This window comes from Puma concolor, chromosome C1 (genome assembly GCF_028749965.1).
Source record: "Puma concolor isolate L17-30 chromosome C1, mPumCon1.1.hap2, whole genome shotgun sequence".
NCBI classification, from domain to species: domain Eukaryota; kingdom Metazoa; phylum Chordata; class Mammalia; order Carnivora; family Felidae; genus Puma; species Puma concolor.
In genome coordinates this window covers 215,826,945-215,845,783 of record NC_141674.1, presented here as the reverse complement: position 1 = coordinate 215,845,783, position 18,839 = coordinate 215,826,945, and the positions used below count along the sequence as shown (strand labels likewise).

The following is an 18,839-nucleotide window of genomic DNA, read 5'->3' as shown; positions in this document are numbered from 1 at the left end:
GGTCCGTGGGAACAGCCTGCAGCCCCTGTGCTGCATTTGGGGAGGGGGCCGGGGAGGGCTGGGGAGGGGTGTGTCCCCACAGGTGGCCTGAGGCTGGGGGCGGTGGTGGTGGGTGGCTGATTGAAGAGGTAATTGCAGGCAGCAGGCCCTAGCTAATGCATGTTATGATTAAGCCCCATTACTGAGGGAGGCCGCTCAAGCATGGGGGCGGGGGCGGGGGGCGGGGGAGGCTGATGGGGGGGGGGCTGCGCCAAGGCTGACTGATAGTCCTCCTCATGGGGAGGGGGAGAGGGCTGCCACAGCCGCCTCTGCGGTCCCTTCCCCCTCCAGAGCTGTAGCCCACGGGAGCCTGCCCCTGAGAGGGGGGAGCCTGCCCCTGAGAGGGACGAGCCCGAGTTTAGAGGTGGGAGAGGCACCCCCCAACACACACCCTCACCCCTGGGCAAAGGTCTGAAAGCCCCTATTCTGTGCTCTAAGGGGCCCAACCCGCTCGGGTGAACAGCAATTTCCTGGCCATTAATCTTGGGGTTCCTGTGGCTGTCAGGGGCCCCCTGGCAACCATAAGTCTCCGTGCCGGGTAATATTATGTCTTTGGGTTGCAGAAGCCAGAATGGCCGCAATTAGATGGCTGACATCAGAGACCCCAGCCCCGCCTCATCTCATTGGTTACCACGAGTGCCCATCAGGCACACCTCCTGCCCATTGGCTGAGGAGGGGCCGGGCCTGAGCCCCCTGATCCCCTGTGGGCCTTGGAATCTGGCTTCCTGGTTGGTGGGGAATGGGCCTCAGAACCTTTCGTTTCACGAGAAAACGAAAGTTATCCACTTTCCCAAGAACACACGGTAAGGCCTGGATCAGACCTTGTGTTACCCTAGTATACTAGCTTGGCCACTTACCAGCTGTGTGACTTTGCGACTGTCACCTAACTTCAGGGCCTCAGGTTCTGCCTCTGTAAAATGGAGATATAGTAGCATCTACGCCCAGAATTGCTGTGAGGATTAAACAGGACAAATTTTTTTTACCTTTGCTCTTTGCTCCTTTGTGGGAGGCAGAATTCTAAGATGCCCCCCGGTTTTCCTGGCCCCTAGTGTATGTGCACACTTTCCCCATCGTTCAACACAAATCCAGGTACTGTTATGAAGGGATTTTGCAGTTGTTACTAAGATTCCGAATTAGTTGAACTTAACTCTAACCTCATTACTCAGGCCCTTTAAAGGAGTTTCTCTGGCTGGTGGAGGTGAGGAAGACAGATTCGAAGCATGACAAGGATTCAGGGCCAAGGAGACTGTCCACTGATGACTTTGGAGGTGGAGGGGCCACAAGGCAAGGGGTGCAGCTGAGTTCTAGTCGCTGAGAACAGCCCCCAGTTAATAGCCACTAAGGAAGGGATGCCTTCATTCTATGCCGATTCTGGCTCCCCCAGTGAGTTTGGAAGAGAAGCCTCAGCCCCCACCAACCCCGACTTCAGCCCAGTGAGGCCCCGAGCGGAGAACCCAGCCTCGTGGAGCCTGGACTTCTGATCGACACAACCTGAGATCATAAATTTGCTGTTTTAAGTTGCTACGTTTGTGGAAGTTTGTTACACGGCAATGGAAAACGAATAACCATCTTTGGTAGTTTCTATGGAAGGTCCTGGAACATCCTGCTGGGGTGGGGGTGGGGTGGGGGGGAGCTTGGTGCTGGGCTCTGGGCAGCCCCAGGTGAGGCTGGTACTGTCGAACGTGTGGATGTATACCAGCAGCTGGCATCTCTGCGAGGGGAGGCGGGGAGGCAGAGATTGGCAGCCAGGCTTCCTGCTTGGGGGGCCAGTGTGGGGCTGGGGCCCCTGGTCTTCTGCTGGCTGTCCTCAGATCTGGCCTGTCGCTGCATCCATGGGATGTCTGTGGGGGCTTTGTGCCACTCACCACCTCAGCCCACAACTCTGGGTGGCTGGCTGTGGGTAGAGGTGGGCATGGATGTTCCCCATGACACGCGGGTGTTCAATGGGAACTCTGATTCGGGCACTCTTGTCCTCTATCCCACAATTCCATTTCAGGGAGTCTGTGACAGGGCCCCCCTCCAAAACACAGTCTGCAGGGAGGTCCTAGCCAGGCCCTATGCCCGGCCCCCCTGCGTCCCTCTGAGCCCCTCTGTCTCCTTCCCTCCACAGCCCTGCTCTCCTACAAGGGGCAATTAGTGGCCTCGGCTTTAATTAGCTAACGATCCCCTTCGGTTCCAATCACTTGAAATGATGATGGAGTGCTGGGGGAGGGGAGCTCGGCCCAGTGACCCTGTGAAGCAAGGAAGAGGTCCTTCAGGTCCTGCTGGCTTTTCTGGGCTCTGCCCAGCTCCAGCCCACCCCCCTTCTCGCAGTCCCAGGCGATGGGCCCTTGGCAATCCCGACAGGAAGTACCCCAGGCTCTGGGGCCTACCTTCCTATATGCCCCAAACACTTGTGGCTTTATTTGCTTTTTTTTTTTTTTTTTTTTTTTTTTTAGTTTATTTATTTTGAGAGAGAAAGAGAAAGAGAGAGAGAGTACAGGTGAGGGACAGAGAAAGAGGGAGAGAGAGAGAGAGAGAGAGAATCCTAAGCAGGCTCTGCACTGACAGCACAGAGCCTGAGGCAGGGCTCGAACCCACAAACTGAGATCATGACCTGAACTGAAATCAAGAGTGGGACGCCTAACTGACTGAGCCACCCAGGCCCCCTATTTGCATCTTGTAGTAGGAGACCAGCTCCCTGTCATGGCCTGTCCATCAAACAGTAAACCCAAGGGGCCTGGTTGTCAGAACCAGAGACCCACAGGCCTCAGACTCTCTACTCCCTTTCCTCCCTGCCCCCCGCTGCCACCACTCTGCTTTGACTCTGTCAATCTGGCTTCCCCCCCCAACTGCATTGTGGTCAAGGTCTTGACACTCGGGCAAGGACAAGGTGATGGGAAAAATCCAGGGTCCCCACAGCTAAGGAAGAGAGACCATGAGAATGCCAAGTCATAGATAATGTCAGGTGGGGACAAATGCTGTACAAGATGTACCCAGGGCAACAGAGAGAAAACAACTGGGTGCTTCAGACAGGGACATCCAGGAAGAGCCCTTGAAGGTGGGGACATCTGGAAGGGAGGCCAAGGGCCTGGCTGCAGGCCCTGAGTTTCTTCCTGAGGTCTCTGGCCAAAGCCACCTTGGCACCTGCCTGGTCCCCTGGATTCAGCACCTCCCACCCAGCACAGTTCCTGGGCTGAGATCACAGCTGGGCCTTCACTCGGGTTCTAAGTGCCCTGCCTGTCCCTTCATCTCCCAGCTGGTAGTGTGCGTGCCCCCAACATACTGAATGCAGCAGATGGGTTCAAAGGTCAACTTCAGGGCTGTGAGCTGGGTGAACTGGAGCACCTTTCTCTCCGTGTCTGCTTTTCATTTTCCTGTGTGTGCACCGGGGTCAGTGACGGGGCCCCCAGGGGGTTTCTAAGACTCAGTGTGGTAAAGCAGGTGGAATGCTTGGCACAGAGCTTGGCACTTAGGAGGGTTCCACGTATTTTATTATGGGGGTTCCAGCCACAGCACTGGGAGTGGCCGAGGCCACTAACTGTCCCATGTAGGAGAACAGAGCTGTGGAGGGAAGGAGACAGAGGGGCTCACAGGGATGCAGTGGGGCTGGGCATAGGGCCTGGCTAGGACCTCCCTGTGGATTGGGGCATGGGCCTGCTCCATCCAGCCCAGTCCATGCCCCAGGTTCTGGGCTGGGCACATAGGGGCACAGACCTCTCCGGCAAGGAGAGACTCTCGGGCAGGCTCCTTCAGGTAGGGACCTGCCCAGCCAGGGGGACTATCAGGGGATCCTGAAGAGGGGACTGATGAAGGACAGGAGGGCTGGGGATGGGGTATTCAGGCTGAGGGGATGGCTAGAACAAAGGCACAGAAGTGGGGGTTCAATCCCTTGGAAAGGAGGGACATTTAGGGGAGCATGAGCCAGGAGGCTGGAAGGGGGTCTGAGGCCAGACCGAGGAGGCCTCGGAAACCGCAACGAGGGGTCACAGAGGGTGTGGGGCGGGAATGGGCAGGACAGAGCAGCACCTGGTGAGCAAGCAGAAGGGAGACGCCACTTTCCTCCAGCAAGGACAGGAGAGCTGAGGACTAGAACTGAGACAGGTTGGATGGGAAGGAGAGGAAGAAGTAAGGAGGCTTTCCGAGGCTGAGACGGACCGTCCCTGATGCACAGAATGCGGAGGGGGAGGAGGAGAAATTAAAGATGAGCTCGTCTTGGAGCACAGTGAGCCCCTGGGGCAGGCAGGTGCTGGGAGGACCTATGGCTGGAGGCTGAGTGGGGAGCCATGCCACCAGCTGGGACAGCCTTCTGGTGACGGAGAGGAGCTGGAGCCGGGGCAGGGTGGGCCCAGGGGGTGGGTGAGAGGCCGGGAGCCATGGAAGGCCTCAGTCTCTGATGACCAGACGGGTTGTGCGTCCTAGACAACCTGCGTCCTTCCGTTGGGGATGTGACCCTGAGGACGGCTGGGTGGGAAGTGGTGCTGCGGGCCAGTGGGTGCAGGGTGCTAACCCTCACATCTGCGGTGTCCCATTCATTTAAAGAAATAGAGTGATGCCCAGGAGGGCCTGGAGGCTGAAATGAGGGGCTTATGTGGGGGAGGCCTGGGAGGGCGACAGGTATGGAGGAGGGATTTCACATTTGCCTTCTGCCCATTTGTGTAGTTCAAGTCTTTTAAAACAAGAATGTACTTATACATTTCTTTTTTTTTTTTTTTTTCAACGTTTATTTATTTTTGGGACAGAGAGAGACAGAGCGTGAACAGGGGAGGGGCAGAGAGAGAGAGGGAGACACAGAATCGGAAACAGGCTCCAGGCTCTGAGCCATCAGCCCAGAGCCTGACGCGGGGCTCGAACCCACGGACCGCGAGATCGTGACCTGGCTGAAGTCGGACGCTCAACCGACTGCGCCACCCAGGCGCCCCTTATACATTTCTTTTAAGAAAAGGAAAAAACAGATCCAGAGGTTGGTAGGTGACCCCAGAGAAGAGTCTGTGCATCGTGGGACAGACCAGGTAGTGGGAGAACAGGTGAAGGGAGCATCGGGTGTGTGTGGGGGGGGGGGAAGGAGCGGCCCCCTCTTGTCATCTGATGGGTCCCAGGGCCAAGGAGAAGCATGTGGAGGCTCTGAGAGCCTGGGCAGGTTTGTAGGTGGGGGCCCCCAGCCTGCAGACATAGCACCCAACCAGACAAGGGAGGCTGACATCCCAAGAAGATGAGCGGCAATTGGCTAACGGAAGAGGTGACGGGAGAAGGGTGTTTCAGTAGCAGGACAGCAAGTGCTAAGGCCCTGAGGTGCATGAGAGGCAGCTAAGTTCCAGGAAATGAAACTAGGTCAGAGTGACCAGAAAAAGAGAGAGGGTGGAGGTGGGGAGACAGAGCAGGAAGGGCAGAGAAGGGTGGGAAGAGGTCACTGCCTCGTGGGCACACTAGGTATGTGAGTTCTATCGTGAGAGGTGAGGAGGGCCACCGGGAGCCCGCGGCCCGTGGGGAGGCTGGGCAGCTGTCCAGGTTGGAGTGGGCATGCCATGGTGTTGGGACCTAGCAGAGAAGCTCAGCTAGGGGTCTGCATGGGGGTGATTCTTGAGCCCAGCTTAGTGAGGGCCAGGCGGTTTGGGGAGGAGCTACACCAGGCCAAAAAGCCCAAGTGCTACCCTTGAGGTCCAAACATCTGAAATAAGTGGGGTGCAGGTCCAGCCCTCCCTACCCCCCTCTCTGGCCAAAAGCATACCCGACTGGGAGCTCAGGCAGGAAAGATAGGCACCCCCTCACACCATGGAGTCACTGCGACAGGGCCGAATGAAGGTAGCAGCTGGGTGATGGGTCATGTGGGCCTCTGGGGTCCCCCAGGTCTGCTGTGGGCGCCCAGCTTTCCCACAAGAGTCTGAGTCAGCACCGTGGTGGCCGTCTAGAGGCTCTGGCCTTCCCCCGCCCCCTCCCCGCCACCCCGGCCACTTGGGAGAGTCATTTCATTTCTCAAATTAAAAATCCATTTTGTGCTGTGAATAATAGATGGGGTGAGCACTGGGAGGCTGGGCAGAGGACAGGAAGCTGGCTGGGGGGCGTTTTCCAGGACACAGAAGATACTGCAGAGCTGTCTGTGGTGGAGAGGGGGAGCTGGGTGGGCAGGGTGGAGGCGGGGGGTGGGGGGCATCTCTCAGAGCACAGGCAGGGGTAGGGGCTCCTAGGCCTGTGTACTGGAGTGGCAGGCCCAGTCTATCCCCACTTACATGCAGGCCAGAGGGGCGCCGCGACGGTTCTGATCACGGCTGGGCTCCAGGCTGACCCAGGCCTGGCTTCAGGTTGGCAGCCCCCTTGGAGTGGAGCATTTTGCCCCTCACTTAGTGAAGGCTCAACAGATGTGTCACTGGTGGGACCACTGTGGTCCCCAGGAGGTGGGCGGTCTTTGCGAACCCTTCCCCGGAACCCAGACCTGGTGATGCCCACCCAGGAGGAGTGGGCTGGGATCTGGTCTTCGGTCAGGGAAGGGGCTGAAGTGAGGGTTTCAGGACCGACCCGCACCCCTCCCCTCTGCTCCTTGCACACCCTCAGCCCTTCTCTCTCCAAGGCGGCTCTGGGGGCAGATGCTCCCCAGCTCCTGCCTCCCCAGCCCCCAAGCTGGGCGTCCATTGCCTGGCTCCGGGCTTGGCTGGGTGCTGCTGTGTCCTGTCATTCTCTTGCTCCTCAGTCAGGAGGTCACCTTGACAATCGGGTGGGGGGGGGGGAGGTGGGGGGGAGGGGAGCTGGAACTGGATGCCTCAAGGAGAGTGCACGGGAGCTGGAGGCTAGACCCCTGGTGTCCTCCCCCACTTGCACTCAGCTTCTCTTTCTGAGAAGGGACAAAGGGCAAAGAAGCAAAGGGCCTGGTTGCTCTTTGCTGGTGGGCTGTATAGGGGGTCTAGGACTGAGCGCTCACGGGCCCAATCCCCAGGCCACTCTGGAGGGTCCTGGTTACCTTGCTCAGGGGCTGGGTTGTCCTGGGAGTCTCTGAGGTTGGGTGTCCTGTGGGGGGTGCGGTGCTGAACAGAGCAGGCAAGATGGAGTGAGGCAGGCAGGTAGGGTGGCCTGGCCGAGAGCGGGGAGGCAGAGGAACAGATCAATGGCAGCTGGGAGTCTGGGAGAGGGATGGCCAGGAGGGGGTCCGACAGAGAGCTGACCTGGCAGGGAGGAGGGGCTGAGGGCTCAGGTCCCCCACCCCCTAGTGGCTGGCACAGCAGGGTCCCCAGGGAAGCCTGTTTGCTTTGTGCCTTTCTGTCGGAAGAGAGTCGGCTCCCTGAGACAATATCCATTTTTATATTTCTTGGAAATTTCACGGCATTCATTTCAGGGAAAATAAAAGCTGTCATTGCTGGAGAAATGATACCAATCAGGGCCTGAAAAGGCTGGAAAATTATCCTCCTGGAGACGGAACGTTGAGGGAAAAAATGCAGATTAAAAGCACAAAGAACCACTTTGCCACCGCCCTGCCCTCCCCTCCTCCCTTACGGAATCACCACATTTTACATAATTCCACCTCTCCTCAGTAGAATTAATTGGACCCAAGAAGAATGCGTGGGGCAGAGGAGGACCCTGGGATGGCCGGAGGTGGAGGCAGAGAGTATCCAGAGCAGTGGTATAGAGACGGATGGATGGACAGACACAGGAGAGGCAGCATGGGGGCAGAGGAGGCCACTCAGGGCCAGGGGCCCAGGACCCAGGCTGCTGAAAAGCCCCAGGGAGGGGACAAGGTGATGGGTCCTTTGAGCCCTTGTCTTGTCGGTGTTATCAGCTGGGGCTCCATGGCAGTCTTGGACTGTCTCGCTGTTGAGGCCAGTCCTACAGGCTGGAACTGGCAGGTCTGGGAGCACTGGTGCCTTGCAGGGTCCTGTGATAGGAAATGAGAAAGCAGAGAGACTCGAGAGACAGTAGCATTGGTCCAAGAAGCCCCGAGATCCCTGTGCCTCACATGGCCAGGGCCTGAGGGTACTGTGGTGAGCCAGGCAGAAGCGGACCCTGTTTCAGGGGCTGGGGGCCGTGGGAGGGAGGTCCCACATTAAAAAAGCAAGTTGTAAGGGAAGAAGGTGGTGGGTAACCCCCCCTCCCCCCCCCCCCCCCCCAGCCAGTCCCCTCCCTCCACCAATCCGCACAGCAGGGGCCTGAGGCCTACATCTGAGGACAAGGGCTGCTGGGCAGAGCAGCCTCCCTCCTTGTTCTCAGAGGGGAGGGGCTCACGCAAGACTCTCCAGTCCTTTTCTCTCTTCCTGGCCAGGGACTTCCAGAGCAGTGGGGGCAGAGGCCAGCCAAGGATTGGGGGAAGGGTGCAGTTTCAGCCCTGAGGCCCCCTTCCTGGTTGCATGGCCAACCAAAACCCCAGACGCCCTCCCGCGAGGCATGGGTAAGGTCAGGGCTAAGGGAGAAGACCAGAAAGACCACGTATTGAAGCCTGCTCAGTGCCAGGCACCTTGCCAGGAGCGTGCAGGAGCTATTTCAGCACACCCCATAGTCTTTCTGGGAGTTCTCCCCCGGCGGTCTCCAGTCCTGTGGGCTCGGCTGGGACGATCCACGGACCTCCTGATCTCCAGCTTGAGCCCTTTTCGGGCCGGCGGGAGTGGGGGCATCAGATCAAAGGGGAACCCTTTCCTGGGAATAGCAGGCGCCCTCACTGTTCCCGGGACACAGTTGTACCTGGAATCCCCGATCCCGGAGCCTGCGCAAGACCTTCGGGAGCGTGTCCCGCAGCCGCCGTCCCCGCCCCCGAGCTGCCACCGAGCTGACAGGTAGCTGGGATGAAGGGTGGAAGAAGGAGGGGGCGCGGGGGGCGGGCGGAGGAGGGTGGAGCCGCCGGCGCGCCCCCTCCCTCGGGGCCGGCGGGCTGCGCGGCGCGCCGGCAGAGGAGGCGGCGGGCGCACGGAGAGAGCTCCCGCCCGCCCGGCTCCGCTCCGGCTCCGGCTCCGGCTCCGGCCCGGGCTCGACCCGCTCAGTTCCAGCTTGGCCCGGGCGCGCACCTGCCGGGTAAGTGGCATCCGAGTCCGCTGCCGCCGCGGCCAGCAACGCGGCCACATCCGCCGCCGCCGCCGCCGCTGCGCCGAGCCTCCAGGCTTTGTCTGTGTCCTCGCAGCTCCGGCTCCGGCTGCGGCTGCGACTCCCGGGCTCGGCTCTCCGGCTCCGCGGACTGCGCGGCGAGGCTCCGCGCCCAGAGTATGGGGCGCTTGGGGTCAGCTCGCTCCGTGCCGGGGGTGAAACTTCACTCAAGTTTGGGTTCTGAGGAAAACCTGTTGAAGCCAGGAGTGGCCCAGGGCGGGGACGGAGGGGCGGGGGACGGAACCGGTTCCAGTTTCTTAAGGCCGTCGGGGTTTCTCTCCGACGCGGGGCCGGTTGGAGCGCACCGCTTGGGAAAGGGGCTGGTGGCATTATGGCCACCGAATAGAAGACGGGGCTGGGGGCGGCCCTACGGACATCCGCGAGGACAAAGTTTGGTTCTTTAGCCGCTTTCTTGAACATCTAGTTCCAGTGCAGCTTCTGGGGCCGCGTAGACGCGCCCTTGACCGCACCTCCTTTCTCCAGTCTCCGTTTCCCCCCTCCCCCACCCGGCCTTCGCTGTAGCAGGTCGCAGACGAGAAAGGCAAAGGGAAGAGAAACAGTCCTTCACTGAGGGCCTACTGTGTGCGAGGCCCCCGTGCACGCTGCTCCCCTACTGTATATCAGGGACCTCCCAAATATGCGGCAGGCATGTGTTTGCAGTGGGAGAGGAGTTAGGTTAAAAAAAAGGACGACACTGTGCGTGTGGGAGGTGGTGGCCACTCTGAGCCTTCCCCTGACTCATTCTTGAGTAGCCGGGGGAGGCCAGGCCCCAGACCCGCTAGCGGTTGGAGACACGGGGTGGCCTCCAGCCTCTGGACCTAGGCCTGCGCCCCTCCAGTCGTGCTTGTGGGCCCCGTCGGGGGCCCAGTGCCTCTCTGAACCTGCGTCTACCCTTCCCGCAGCTGCAGCCCGTGAGCCATGCGGAGGTTCGCCGGGAGGCCGACGGTCCGCGCATCCTGTAGCTGAGATCGCCAAGGGCTGCGTGGCGGGGTCAGCGGCACCATGGAGACCCCATATTCGATGACGGCTCACTATGACGAGTTCCAGGAGGTCAAATACGTGAGCCGGTGCGGCACGGGAGGAGCGCGCGGGGCCTCGCTGCCCCCCGGCTTCCCGCTGGGCGCGGGGCGCAGCGCCACCGGGGGCCGGGCGGGGCTGCCGCGCTGGAACCGGCGCGAGGTGTGCTTGCTGTCGGGACTGGTGTTCGCCGCCGGCCTCTGCGCCATCCTGGCCGCCATGCTGGCGCTCAAGTACCTGGGTCCCGGCGCCGCGGGCGGCGGCGGCGGCGCCTGCTCCGAGGGCTGCCCGGAGCGCAAGGCCTTCGCGCGCGCCGCCCGCTTCCTGGCCGCCAACCTGGACGCCAGCATAGACCCGTGCCAGGATTTCTACTCCTTCGCGTGCGGTGGCTGGCTGCGGCGCCACGCCATCCCCGACGACAAGCTCACCTACGGTACCATCGCTGCCATCGGCGAGCAGAACGAGGAGCGACTGCGGCGCCTGCTGGCGCGGCCCGGGGGTGGGCCGGGGGGTGCGGCCCAGCGCAAGGTGCGCGCCTTCTTCCGCTCGTGCCTCGACATGCGTGAGATCGAGCGGCTCGGCCCACGGCCCATGCTCGAAGTCATCGAGGACTGCGGGGGCTGGGACCTGGGCGGTGCTGCCGAGCGCCCGGGGGCCGCCGCGCTCTGGGACCTCAACCGGCTGCTGTACAAGGCCCAAGGCGTGTACAGCGCCGCCGCGCTCTTCTCGCTCACCGTCAGCCTGGACGACAGGAATTCCTCGCGCTACGTCATCCGCGTGAGTGCGTTCCCCTCCCCGGTCACCCCAGCAGCAGCCTGGGACCGGGGGCGCCACGGCCCCGCTCGAGCGCCCCCAGCGCAAGGCGACCTATGCGTAAAGGGAGGGAGGGCAAGGGGAGGGGAGCGCGCACCCGCATAGCGCGGGAGGAGGGCGCAAGTAATTTCCCTCGAGTAATTGCCGTGCTTAGCGGAGCCGCGGGAGCCGCAATTTCCCAGTCCTGTGGCAGGCTGTGAGAGCACGCAAGGAGGGGTGTGCCAGTGGGATCGGGCGGGCCAGAATGCCAGGGGCCTCGGCTCTCGGTGTGGGCTCCGAGAGTGCCCCGTACAGGTGGGGAAGGTTGAAGGCTTACAGAAGGAAGGGTGGGGGGACTGGGTCCTCCTCCGCTCCCCGAATCTCCAGGGGAGACTGATTAGGGGTGGAGGTTTCCACCAACTTCTCTGGGTGGAAGGAGGGCTAATGTGCTTTTGTGCTGCTCCTGGGGCTTGCGACAGTAGGTGTCTGCTACGTCCTCTGGGCATTTGGATGGAACTTCAGTCTGTGTGCAAGAACCTGACATGTTGCCCGTTGATCTCTGACCTCTGACCCCGTCACTCTCCCCAGATTGACCAGGATGGGCTCACTCTGCCGGAGAGGACCCTGTACTTAGCTCAGGATGAGGAGAGTGAGAAGGTGTGGGGGCATGGGGTGGGACTGCAGGGAAGGCCTGGGGCTCCAGGAGGGATGGACTAGGGCCTGACACGGACCCTCCCCTCCCCCTCCCCCCTGCAAAATGTCCCATCTTGGTGCAGATCCTGGCAGCATACCGGGTGTTCATGGAGCGCCTGCTCAGCCTGCTGGGGGCCGATGCTGTGGAGCAGAAGGCACAGGAGATCCTGCAGCTGGAGCAGCGGCTGGCCAACGTGAGCGAGGGCGGGGGAGGGCTGCCATGGGCCCACGTGAGTGGGGGGGGGGGACTGCCATGGGCCGAGGGGACAGCGCCCTTACGCAGGGCCCTGTCAACTCTGATCTCCGCCTCCAGATCACAGTGTCAGAGTATGATGACCTCCGGCGGGATGTCAGCTCCATGTACAACAAGGTGACGCTGGGGCAGTTGCAGAAGATCACCCCTCACGTGAGTGCGGCCCGCCGTGGGGCGGAGGCATTGATGCTGGGACTCCAGGGCCGTTGTTCCCCAGGGTGGGGCGAGGCCTTCCACGGCCATGGATTCCTGTGTCCTCCCGTGCGTCTCCCGGACTCCCTCCCCGTCCTCTGTGCTCCCTGCAACACCCAGCCCTACTGTCCCCCACCCTCGGCCCCACAGCTGCAGTGGAAGTGGCTGCTGGACCAGATCTTCCAGGAGGACTTCTCGGAGGATGAGGAGGTGGTGCTGTTGGCCACAGACTACATGCAGCAGGTGTCCCAGCTCATCCGCTCCACACCCCGCAGGTACAGCTGCTGATCACCCCCCCCCCCCGCACCTGCCCCTCCACATCCCTCACCCGCACCCCAGATGTGTCTGCTTGGTAAGGTTTGAATTCCCATTTCACCTCCGTCCGGTAGCCACACTGGGGAGGCATGTGAAGAGCACTGGAATAGGAGTCCAGATCCCTAGGTGCAGAGGTGGCTCTCCCACCTTCTCTCTGGGACCCTGGGCAGGGCTTGTGAGCTCCCTGAGCTGCGGTTTCCTCATCTGGGGAGAGTGAGGCCGACTGAGTCCAGACTCCAGAAAGGGAAGGTGTGGGTGCAGTTCTGCTGCCCCAGGGCCACCTTGGGGAGCGCCTCCCTGGTCTCTGCCCAGAGGCCCCCCAAGGCCAGTCCTGAGGCAGACAGTCACCCCGAGTGCCCACCCTCCTACTGCATAGCAGGTCGGCATCAGGCACTCATCTCAGGGGCCAGAGATGTGTCCTGCTTCGTGTGGGCCCTTTTCCCTGACTGGGGCTCAGGCCACTCCAGGTTCCGGCTCCATGGATCTGGAGTGACCCCCGCTTCTGTGCGGGTGCCAGGTGTAGCCCCAGGCCGAGGGATCTGGAGTGACGTGGCACGGAGCCCTTGGGTGGCCCTTGCGTATGAGCCTGTGTGGACACCCAGCCGTTTCCCCTGGCCCTCAGGATCCTGCACAACTACCTGGTGTGGCGCGTAGTGGTGGTCCTGAGTGAGCACCTGTCACCACCGTTCCGAGAGGCGCTGCACGAGCTGGCACGGGAGATGGAGGGCAGTGACAAGCCACAGGAGCTGGCCCGTGTCTGCCTGGGCCAGGCCAACCGGCACTTTGGCATGGCACTTGGAGCTCTCTTTGTACATGAGCACTTCTCAGCTGCCAGCAAGGCCAAGGTCAGGCTGCCCTGGGCTTGGGGGTTGGGTGTGGGTGCAGGTGCTGGGCAGGGCGTAGAGTCCTCCCATGGCCTTGCTCTGAGAATGGGGAGCCCACATATTCCCTTGCAGATAGGGGCGCTCTGAAGCTCCAGACTTCTCGCCAGGCCACCTCCCCCAGGAAGCCTACCTTATCTATCAGCCACAGGAGGGCTGGCCCCTCAGGCTCCTGCCCCCCTTTCTCTGCCATGCTCGGTAGACTGTTGCTGGGGCAGTTTGTGCTTCCAGACTGTGAGCTTTTTGTAAGGGGGGCCAGGCCTGGATCCCCACCTCCAAGGTCCCGCTTGGCGCTCAGGACCAAGCCTTAGGCCTGGGAAGTGGTACTGAATCAGTGGTATCCCTCGTGCCAGGTGTTGGGGGCCCAGAGTTAAGGCCTCCTGGGTTGACCCTTGATCCCTGACCCCTGGCCCTATAGGTGCAGCAGCTTGTGGAAGACATCAAGTACATCTTGGGCCGGCGCCTGGAGGAGTTGGACTGGATGGATGCTGAGACCAAGGCAGCTGCTCGGGCCAAGGTGAAGTGGACCCTTTCCCATCTGTAGATTCCACGAACACTTATAGAGTGCCTACTGCATGCCAGGCTGGAGTGAGACAAGAGGCAGAGATGCCCCTTGTGGAGCTGGCATCACTGGTCTGGTCTCGCCTGTCCTTGAGCCCTGCCTCTAGACTACAGCCTCTCCCTTGGGGGGTGGGGGGCTGTCTCCCGAGGCCCTGGCTGCCCTCTCGCCCGCAGCTCCAGTACATGATGGTGATGGTAGGCTACCCCGACTTCCTGCTCAAACCCGAGGCTGTGGACAAGGAGTACGAGGTGGGTCTGCCTCTGGCCCCACCCTGCCTAGCCAGCTGGGCTTCTCCCGGCCTGTGGCCAAGACCCCCAGGGAGGCCCGCCACGACCGAAGAGAAGGAACCATGACCCTCGGCTGATGGCCCCTGGGGGGACGTGGGGCCCGCCCAGCGCTGGTCTGGCCATGCCCGTCGCCTGCCACTGAGCGCTGCCCATCCCCTGTGCAGTTTGAGGTCCACGAGAAGACCTACTTCAAGAACATCTTGAACAGCATCCGCTTCAGCATCCAGCTCTCAGTCAAGAAGATCCGGCAGGAGGTGGACAAATCCACGTGGGTGCCTGGCCCAGAGCTGGGGGGAGTCAGGGAGGGAGGTTCCATGGGGTTAGCCAAGGCCAGGAGGCTGGGAGCGGGTGGGTGGGGGTGGGGGGGGCAAACCGCCTCAAAATCATGCTGGTGCAGAGGTCATGGGGCCCGGGCGGGTGGTGGTGGGGGCCGTGAGGGTGGAGGCTCAGCCTGGAGGAGGCGCGGGGCGTGGCCACAGGCTGGGTCACTAGGGTAGCTTTTAAGGAGGAGGGGGCTGGGAGGTGGGGGGGGAGCGTGGGTCTCCCTAGCTGACCCCCACCTCCCTCCACAGGTGGCTGCTCCCACCACAGGCCCTCAATGCCTACTATCTACCCAACAAGAACCAGATGGGTAAGGGGGCGTGCCCCGCGAGGGGCGGGGCCTGGAGGCGGGGCCAGTCTCCTGCTGACTACGCCCTCTCTGTAGTGTTCCCGGCAGGTATTCTGCAGCCCACGCTCTATGACCCTGACTTTCCACAGTGAGTACCCAACCAAGCATGAGCCAGAGCCAGCTCTGCAGCCCTGTCTGCTGGGTGCATGAAAGCTGCCGGGACTGTCCCGATCCGGGCTGGGCCCAGGGGTCATGACAGTGGCAGATCCTGGGTCCCCATAGTCTTACCTCATCCTTGGTTATTTAGAAAAATGTGTAGGTTTTTTTTCTTTCTTTCTTTCTTTTAAATGTCCTGAGTTCCCCCTTACCTGGTTTGAGGCTGCTTTAGGGGTTTCAAAAGTGGCTTAGTGATGAGGAAACAGGCCAAATCCAAGGTGGGGTGCCTCAGTTTCCCTCATGTCTTCCTCCAACCTGGTCTCTTCCCCTGTCCCAGCTCTGTTAGAGGTTATTTCCTACAGAGCAGCTGCAAAGGTATCGTTGGCACCTTTTACATGTTGTATGAGGACTCTAAGGCACGAGTGCCCCAAGACCGTGGGGACACCACTGTGGCCTCCCTAGGCCACCTCTGGCTTGACCGGGGCCTTCCAGGGCCCAGGCAGCAGCGTGGAGCTCTCGGAGGGCGGGTGAGGCTGGGGCCTGACGCTGCTGCCGTGGGCCCAGGTCTTTGAACTACGGGGGCATCGGCACCATCATTGGACATGAGCTGACCCACGGCTATGACGACTGGGGTGAGGCCCGAGGGTGGCCAGAGGGGGTGTCGGGGGAAGGGAAAGGCAGACAGCGGGGGGCAAGGCGATGCTGGGTGGATTGAGACCCCACAGCCCCTCTGTCCCCATTGGCCGGTGGGTGGGTGGGAGAGGGGGCTTCGGGCATGAGAGTCCGTCTCCACCACTCTGCCTGCTGCCCACAGGGGGCCAGTATGATCGCTCAGGCAACCTGCTGCACTGGTGGACGGAGGCCTCCTACAGCCGCTTCTTGCGCAAGGCGGAGTGCATCGTGCACCTGTATGACAACTTCACCGTCTACAACCAGCGCGTAAGATGCCCTTGCTGCCCCTCAGGCCCGGCTGGGCGTGGACGAGGAGCATGCGTGCCCACGTGTTCACACATGTGCCCAGGGCCCAGCTCACATGCCCAGGGTGTGCATGCGCACTCACGTGGGTGCGTGGAGGAGTTCACGCAGACTCATATGGGGCACGAAGGGGTCGGGGCCGCATCTAAATCCTCTGGGAAAGGGAAGGGGAGTGTGGGCGGGGGCCCAGGGTGGCAAGGCCTGAGGAAGGCCAGTGGGTGGCAGACAGACCCCGGCCCCTTCCCTTCTCGGCAGGTGAATGGGAAGCACACACTTGGTGAGAACATCGCGGACATGGGCGGCCTCAAGCTGGCCTATTATGTGAGCTGCCCCCGCCTGGCCCTTCGTTCCTGTGGGGGGAAGGATGGGGGCTGATGAGGACTCCACGAGGGACGTGGCACCCCAGCCTCCCCATCACATGGCGCTTTGGCCTGGGGGAGCGGGGCCTGTGACTGGCACAGGGTCCCCTGGAAAAGGAGGGACTCCCAGGCTGCTTTGGGGAGAGCAAGGAGGACTGCCTGGGGTTAGCCTTCCCAGGAGGGAGCACAGCTCAGGAAAGGCGGAAGGCAGGGAGCCTGGGGCTCGGCATGGCGGGTGGTGTGCAGAACAGGGGCCGGTGAGGGGCTGACTGGGTGGAGGGTGAGTCAGGTCACCGCACTGGGGGCACCGCAGCTCCACACTGTCACCCCCAGGCCTATCAGAAGTGGGTGCGGGAGCACGGCCCGGAGCACCCGCTGCACCGGCTCAAGTACACGCACAACCAGCTCTTCTTCATTGCCTTTGCCCAGGTGGGCCAGGTGGGGGCCAGGTGGGGGGTGGGCAGGGGTGGGGACATAGCTCTCGGCCTGCCTCTCATCAGCCACCCTCAGAGGCAATGGTCCCATGGGTTCTGAGGAGGGCTCAAGGCCTAGTGTGCTGGGGGGGGGGAGGTTTGCCAGGCTTGCTCAATGGACTCCTTGGCTTCAATTTCCCCTCTCTTCCCCTCCCCTCCCCGCCATGGGGCCCAGAACTGGTGCATCAAGCGGCGGTCACAGTCCATCTACCTGCAGGTGCTGACCGACAAGCACGCACCTGAGCACTACAGGTGGGCCTGCCTGCCTGGGCCTCATCCCCTTGTGTCTGGGGTGGGAGCAGGTGGGGATGGGGAGGGGCAGCTGGGGGGTAGTGGCCGTTGGAACCCACACCTGCTGGGTCTCTCCTCCTGCCTGCCCCAGGGTGCTGGGCAGCGTGTCCCAGTTCGAGGAGTTTGGCCGGGCCTTCCATTGCCCCAAGGACTCACCCATGAACCCTGCCCACAAGTGCTCTGTGTGGTGAGCCTGGCCATCGGCCCTCACGCCCTCGCCACCCGCCCTGCACGAATTGCCTCCCTGCCAGCTGCCGGGGCAGGCATGGACCCGGCACTGGTCTGCTCTGGGTGCCACCCACCTTAAGGCCTCCAGGACCTGGCCTTCTTGCTATCCCTCACTTCCGGAGGGGCCCGGAGCAGGGATGGGGCTGGGCTCCAGGAGGCCGTGGGGGTGAGATGCTGGGGTCCCCAGTCTTGGCTCTAAGGAGCCAGACCCCCTGGCCAGGGTGGATTGTACAGGCCCCACCTTCAATCTGTTCTTGCTGCTAAGTCTGGTCAATAAACTGCTGTACCGTTGTCTTGGTTTCTTCAGGGGCCTCCGGAGCAGGTTGGGCTGAAGGGGTCCCTTTGTGGGGAAGCTCAGGCCCTCAGCACCGCGGGGACTCTAGAGAAGAACTTCTCGTCCCTTCCTATCCCCCCTCCCTGGCTCTTCTGTCTTTCCCACCAACCACCTGCTCCTCCCTCCCCCAGAGTCCCGCCTAGGCTCCTGTCCAGCTCCAGACCAGGCTCGTGGGGGCCAGAACACCAAGCCCGCTGGTCTGTGCTCCAGCATGACACTGGGACTCACTTCCCCTCAAAGTGTAGATATCACAGGCCAGGCCTTGGGCTCAGTGTGTCCAAGAGAGGGGAGCTATGAGACACGCTTACATGGAGGTCGGGGCCACTCTGTACAACACTGAGTCGTGCTCTCCGGTCTGGAGTGGACGCTCCAGGGATGAGAGAAAGAGAAGAGCTGTCAGGGGCTGGCCTGCGACATGGCCGTGAGGCTCTAGGCCCCGCCCATGGTGGGAGGGGGCGGAGGGAGGGCTGCCCCATCACGCACAGGATGGTGGGGTGCGGGGAGAATGTCACATGGGGCAGCCCCACTGGGGGATCCAGGTGTCTGCAGTGAGTGGGGGACCGTGGGCCTCCTGCCTTTCCTCCTCTGTCTGTTTCTCTCACTTTGGGACAGCCTAGAGGGGGCGCCCCTCCCTGGCTGTGCCCGGCGTGGCCTATCCCCATCTCCCACCGCAGTGGAGAATCTCTTGCCAGCCCAGCTCCTGTCATGCTCAGAGAACAGCCATCCCCATCTCAGCCTTGAGTGACATTTAAAAAGTTCCTGTTATCTGAGCCTCGGGCACACCACCCTTGGGGAATGAGAGACAGAAAACGCACGTGCCACAGCTGACGGAGGCAGAGTAGAAGGGTGGGCGTTGTGTGGCCCTGGGGAGGGCTCTGAGGAGAAGTGGCAGGAACTTAGAAGGACCCCATAGGAAGAGCCAAGTTCCCCCAAGGGGCAGGGACTCTTCAGGAGATGAGCAGGGCAGAGCACCCTTCGAAGGTGGAGGTGGGGTGTGCAGGGAGTAGGGGTCGGGTAGAGGAGCCGTGATTATGGACCTACCTCCAAATCCCCTCCAAGCCCCTCGCCCCCTGGGCTGGGCATGTGTATACCATATCCCTCAGCAGCTGGCACGCTGCAATGTGCCTCTGGTGGCTGGCACAGCCAGCCAGTTCTCTCCTTGCCACCCACTTGGGTGGGGCCTGGGGTCTGGGACCCTCCACACCCCGTGACCAGCCCATCCATCTGACCTGGGATCCTGGCTGAAATCGGAGTCCCCAGGCCCAGCGCTTTTGCCCCCTGTGCCCCGGTGGCTCTTTAGTTCCCCACCTCCACCCAAGACCAAGCCTTCCTGTCTCCCATGCAGC

At 61.8% G+C, this 18,839-nt stretch overlaps 2 protein-coding genes across 4 annotated transcripts; one reads left to right on the top strand and one right to left on the bottom strand.

The window, feature by feature from the left end:
• Positions 1 to 6,557: 6,557 nt before the first annotated feature.
• Positions 6,558 to 9,495, bottom strand: LOC147578743 (uncharacterized). The gene is made up of 5 exons (XM_086715229.1): positions 9,381 to 9,495; positions 8,680 to 9,266; positions 7,173 to 7,879; positions 6,971 to 7,080; positions 6,558 to 6,715 (listed from the first exon to the last, which is right to left on the bottom strand). Exons 1-3 carry the CDS (start codon positions 9,493 to 9,495, stop codon positions 7,688 to 7,690), a joined length of 894 nt encoding a protein of 297 aa, XP_086571355.1. The 3' UTR covers positions 6,558 to 6,715; positions 6,971 to 7,080; positions 7,173 to 7,687.
• ECEL1 (endothelin converting enzyme like 1) lies at positions 8,374 to 17,450 on the top strand. Of its 3 annotated transcripts, none has more exons than XM_086719937.1 (18): positions 8,374 to 8,771; positions 9,978 to 10,869; positions 11,473 to 11,541; positions 11,661 to 11,771; positions 11,891 to 11,983; positions 12,173 to 12,297; positions 12,960 to 13,182; positions 13,637 to 13,735; positions 13,954 to 14,028; positions 14,232 to 14,335; positions 14,640 to 14,698; positions 14,774 to 14,825; positions 15,398 to 15,465; positions 15,648 to 15,772; positions 16,064 to 16,129; positions 16,501 to 16,596; positions 16,816 to 16,892; positions 17,023 to 17,450. In XM_086719937.1, exons 2-18 carry the CDS (start codon positions 10,078 to 10,080, stop codon positions 17,120 to 17,122), a joined length of 2,334 nt encoding a protein of 777 aa, XP_086576063.1. In that variant the 5' UTR covers positions 8,374 to 8,771; positions 9,978 to 10,077; the 3' UTR covers positions 17,123 to 17,450. The 3 variants fall into 3 exon arrangements, with proteins under 3 accessions (XP_086576063.1, XP_086576064.1, XP_086576062.1); XM_086719938.1 differs by lacking the exon at positions 8,374 to 8,771 and adding an exon at positions 8,851 to 9,006 and having other exon boundaries at positions 16,481 to 16,596; XM_086719936.1 differs by lacking the exon at positions 8,374 to 8,771 and adding an exon at positions 8,854 to 9,006.
• The last annotated feature ends 1,389 nt before the right edge of the window (positions 17,451 to 18,839 follow it).

Coding starts and splice junctions, on each gene's coding strand:
- LOC147578743 (XM_086715229.1), bottom strand. CDS start 9,495: ATGTTCAAGAAAGCGGCTAAAGAACCAAACTTTGTCCTCGCGGATGTC. Junction 9,267..9,380: donor ACCAGCCCCTTTCCCAAGCG/GTGCGCTCCAAC, acceptor TGGCTTCAACAG/GTTTTCCTCAGAACCCAAAC. Junction 7,880..8,679: donor TCCGGGATCGGGGATTCCAG/GTACAACTGTGT, acceptor TTCCTATCACAG/GACCCTGCAAGGCACCAGTG.
- ECEL1 (XM_086719937.1), top strand. CDS start 10,078: ATGGAGACCCCATATTCGATGACGGCTCACTATGACGAGTTCCAGGAG. Junction 11,542..11,660: donor AGGATGAGGAGAGTGAGAAG/GTGTGGGGGCAT, acceptor ATCTTGGTGCAG/ATCCTGGCAGCATACCGGGT. Junction 14,029..14,231: donor CTGTGGACAAGGAGTACGAG/GTGGGTCTGCCT, acceptor TCCCCTGTGCAG/TTTGAGGTCCACGAGAAGAC.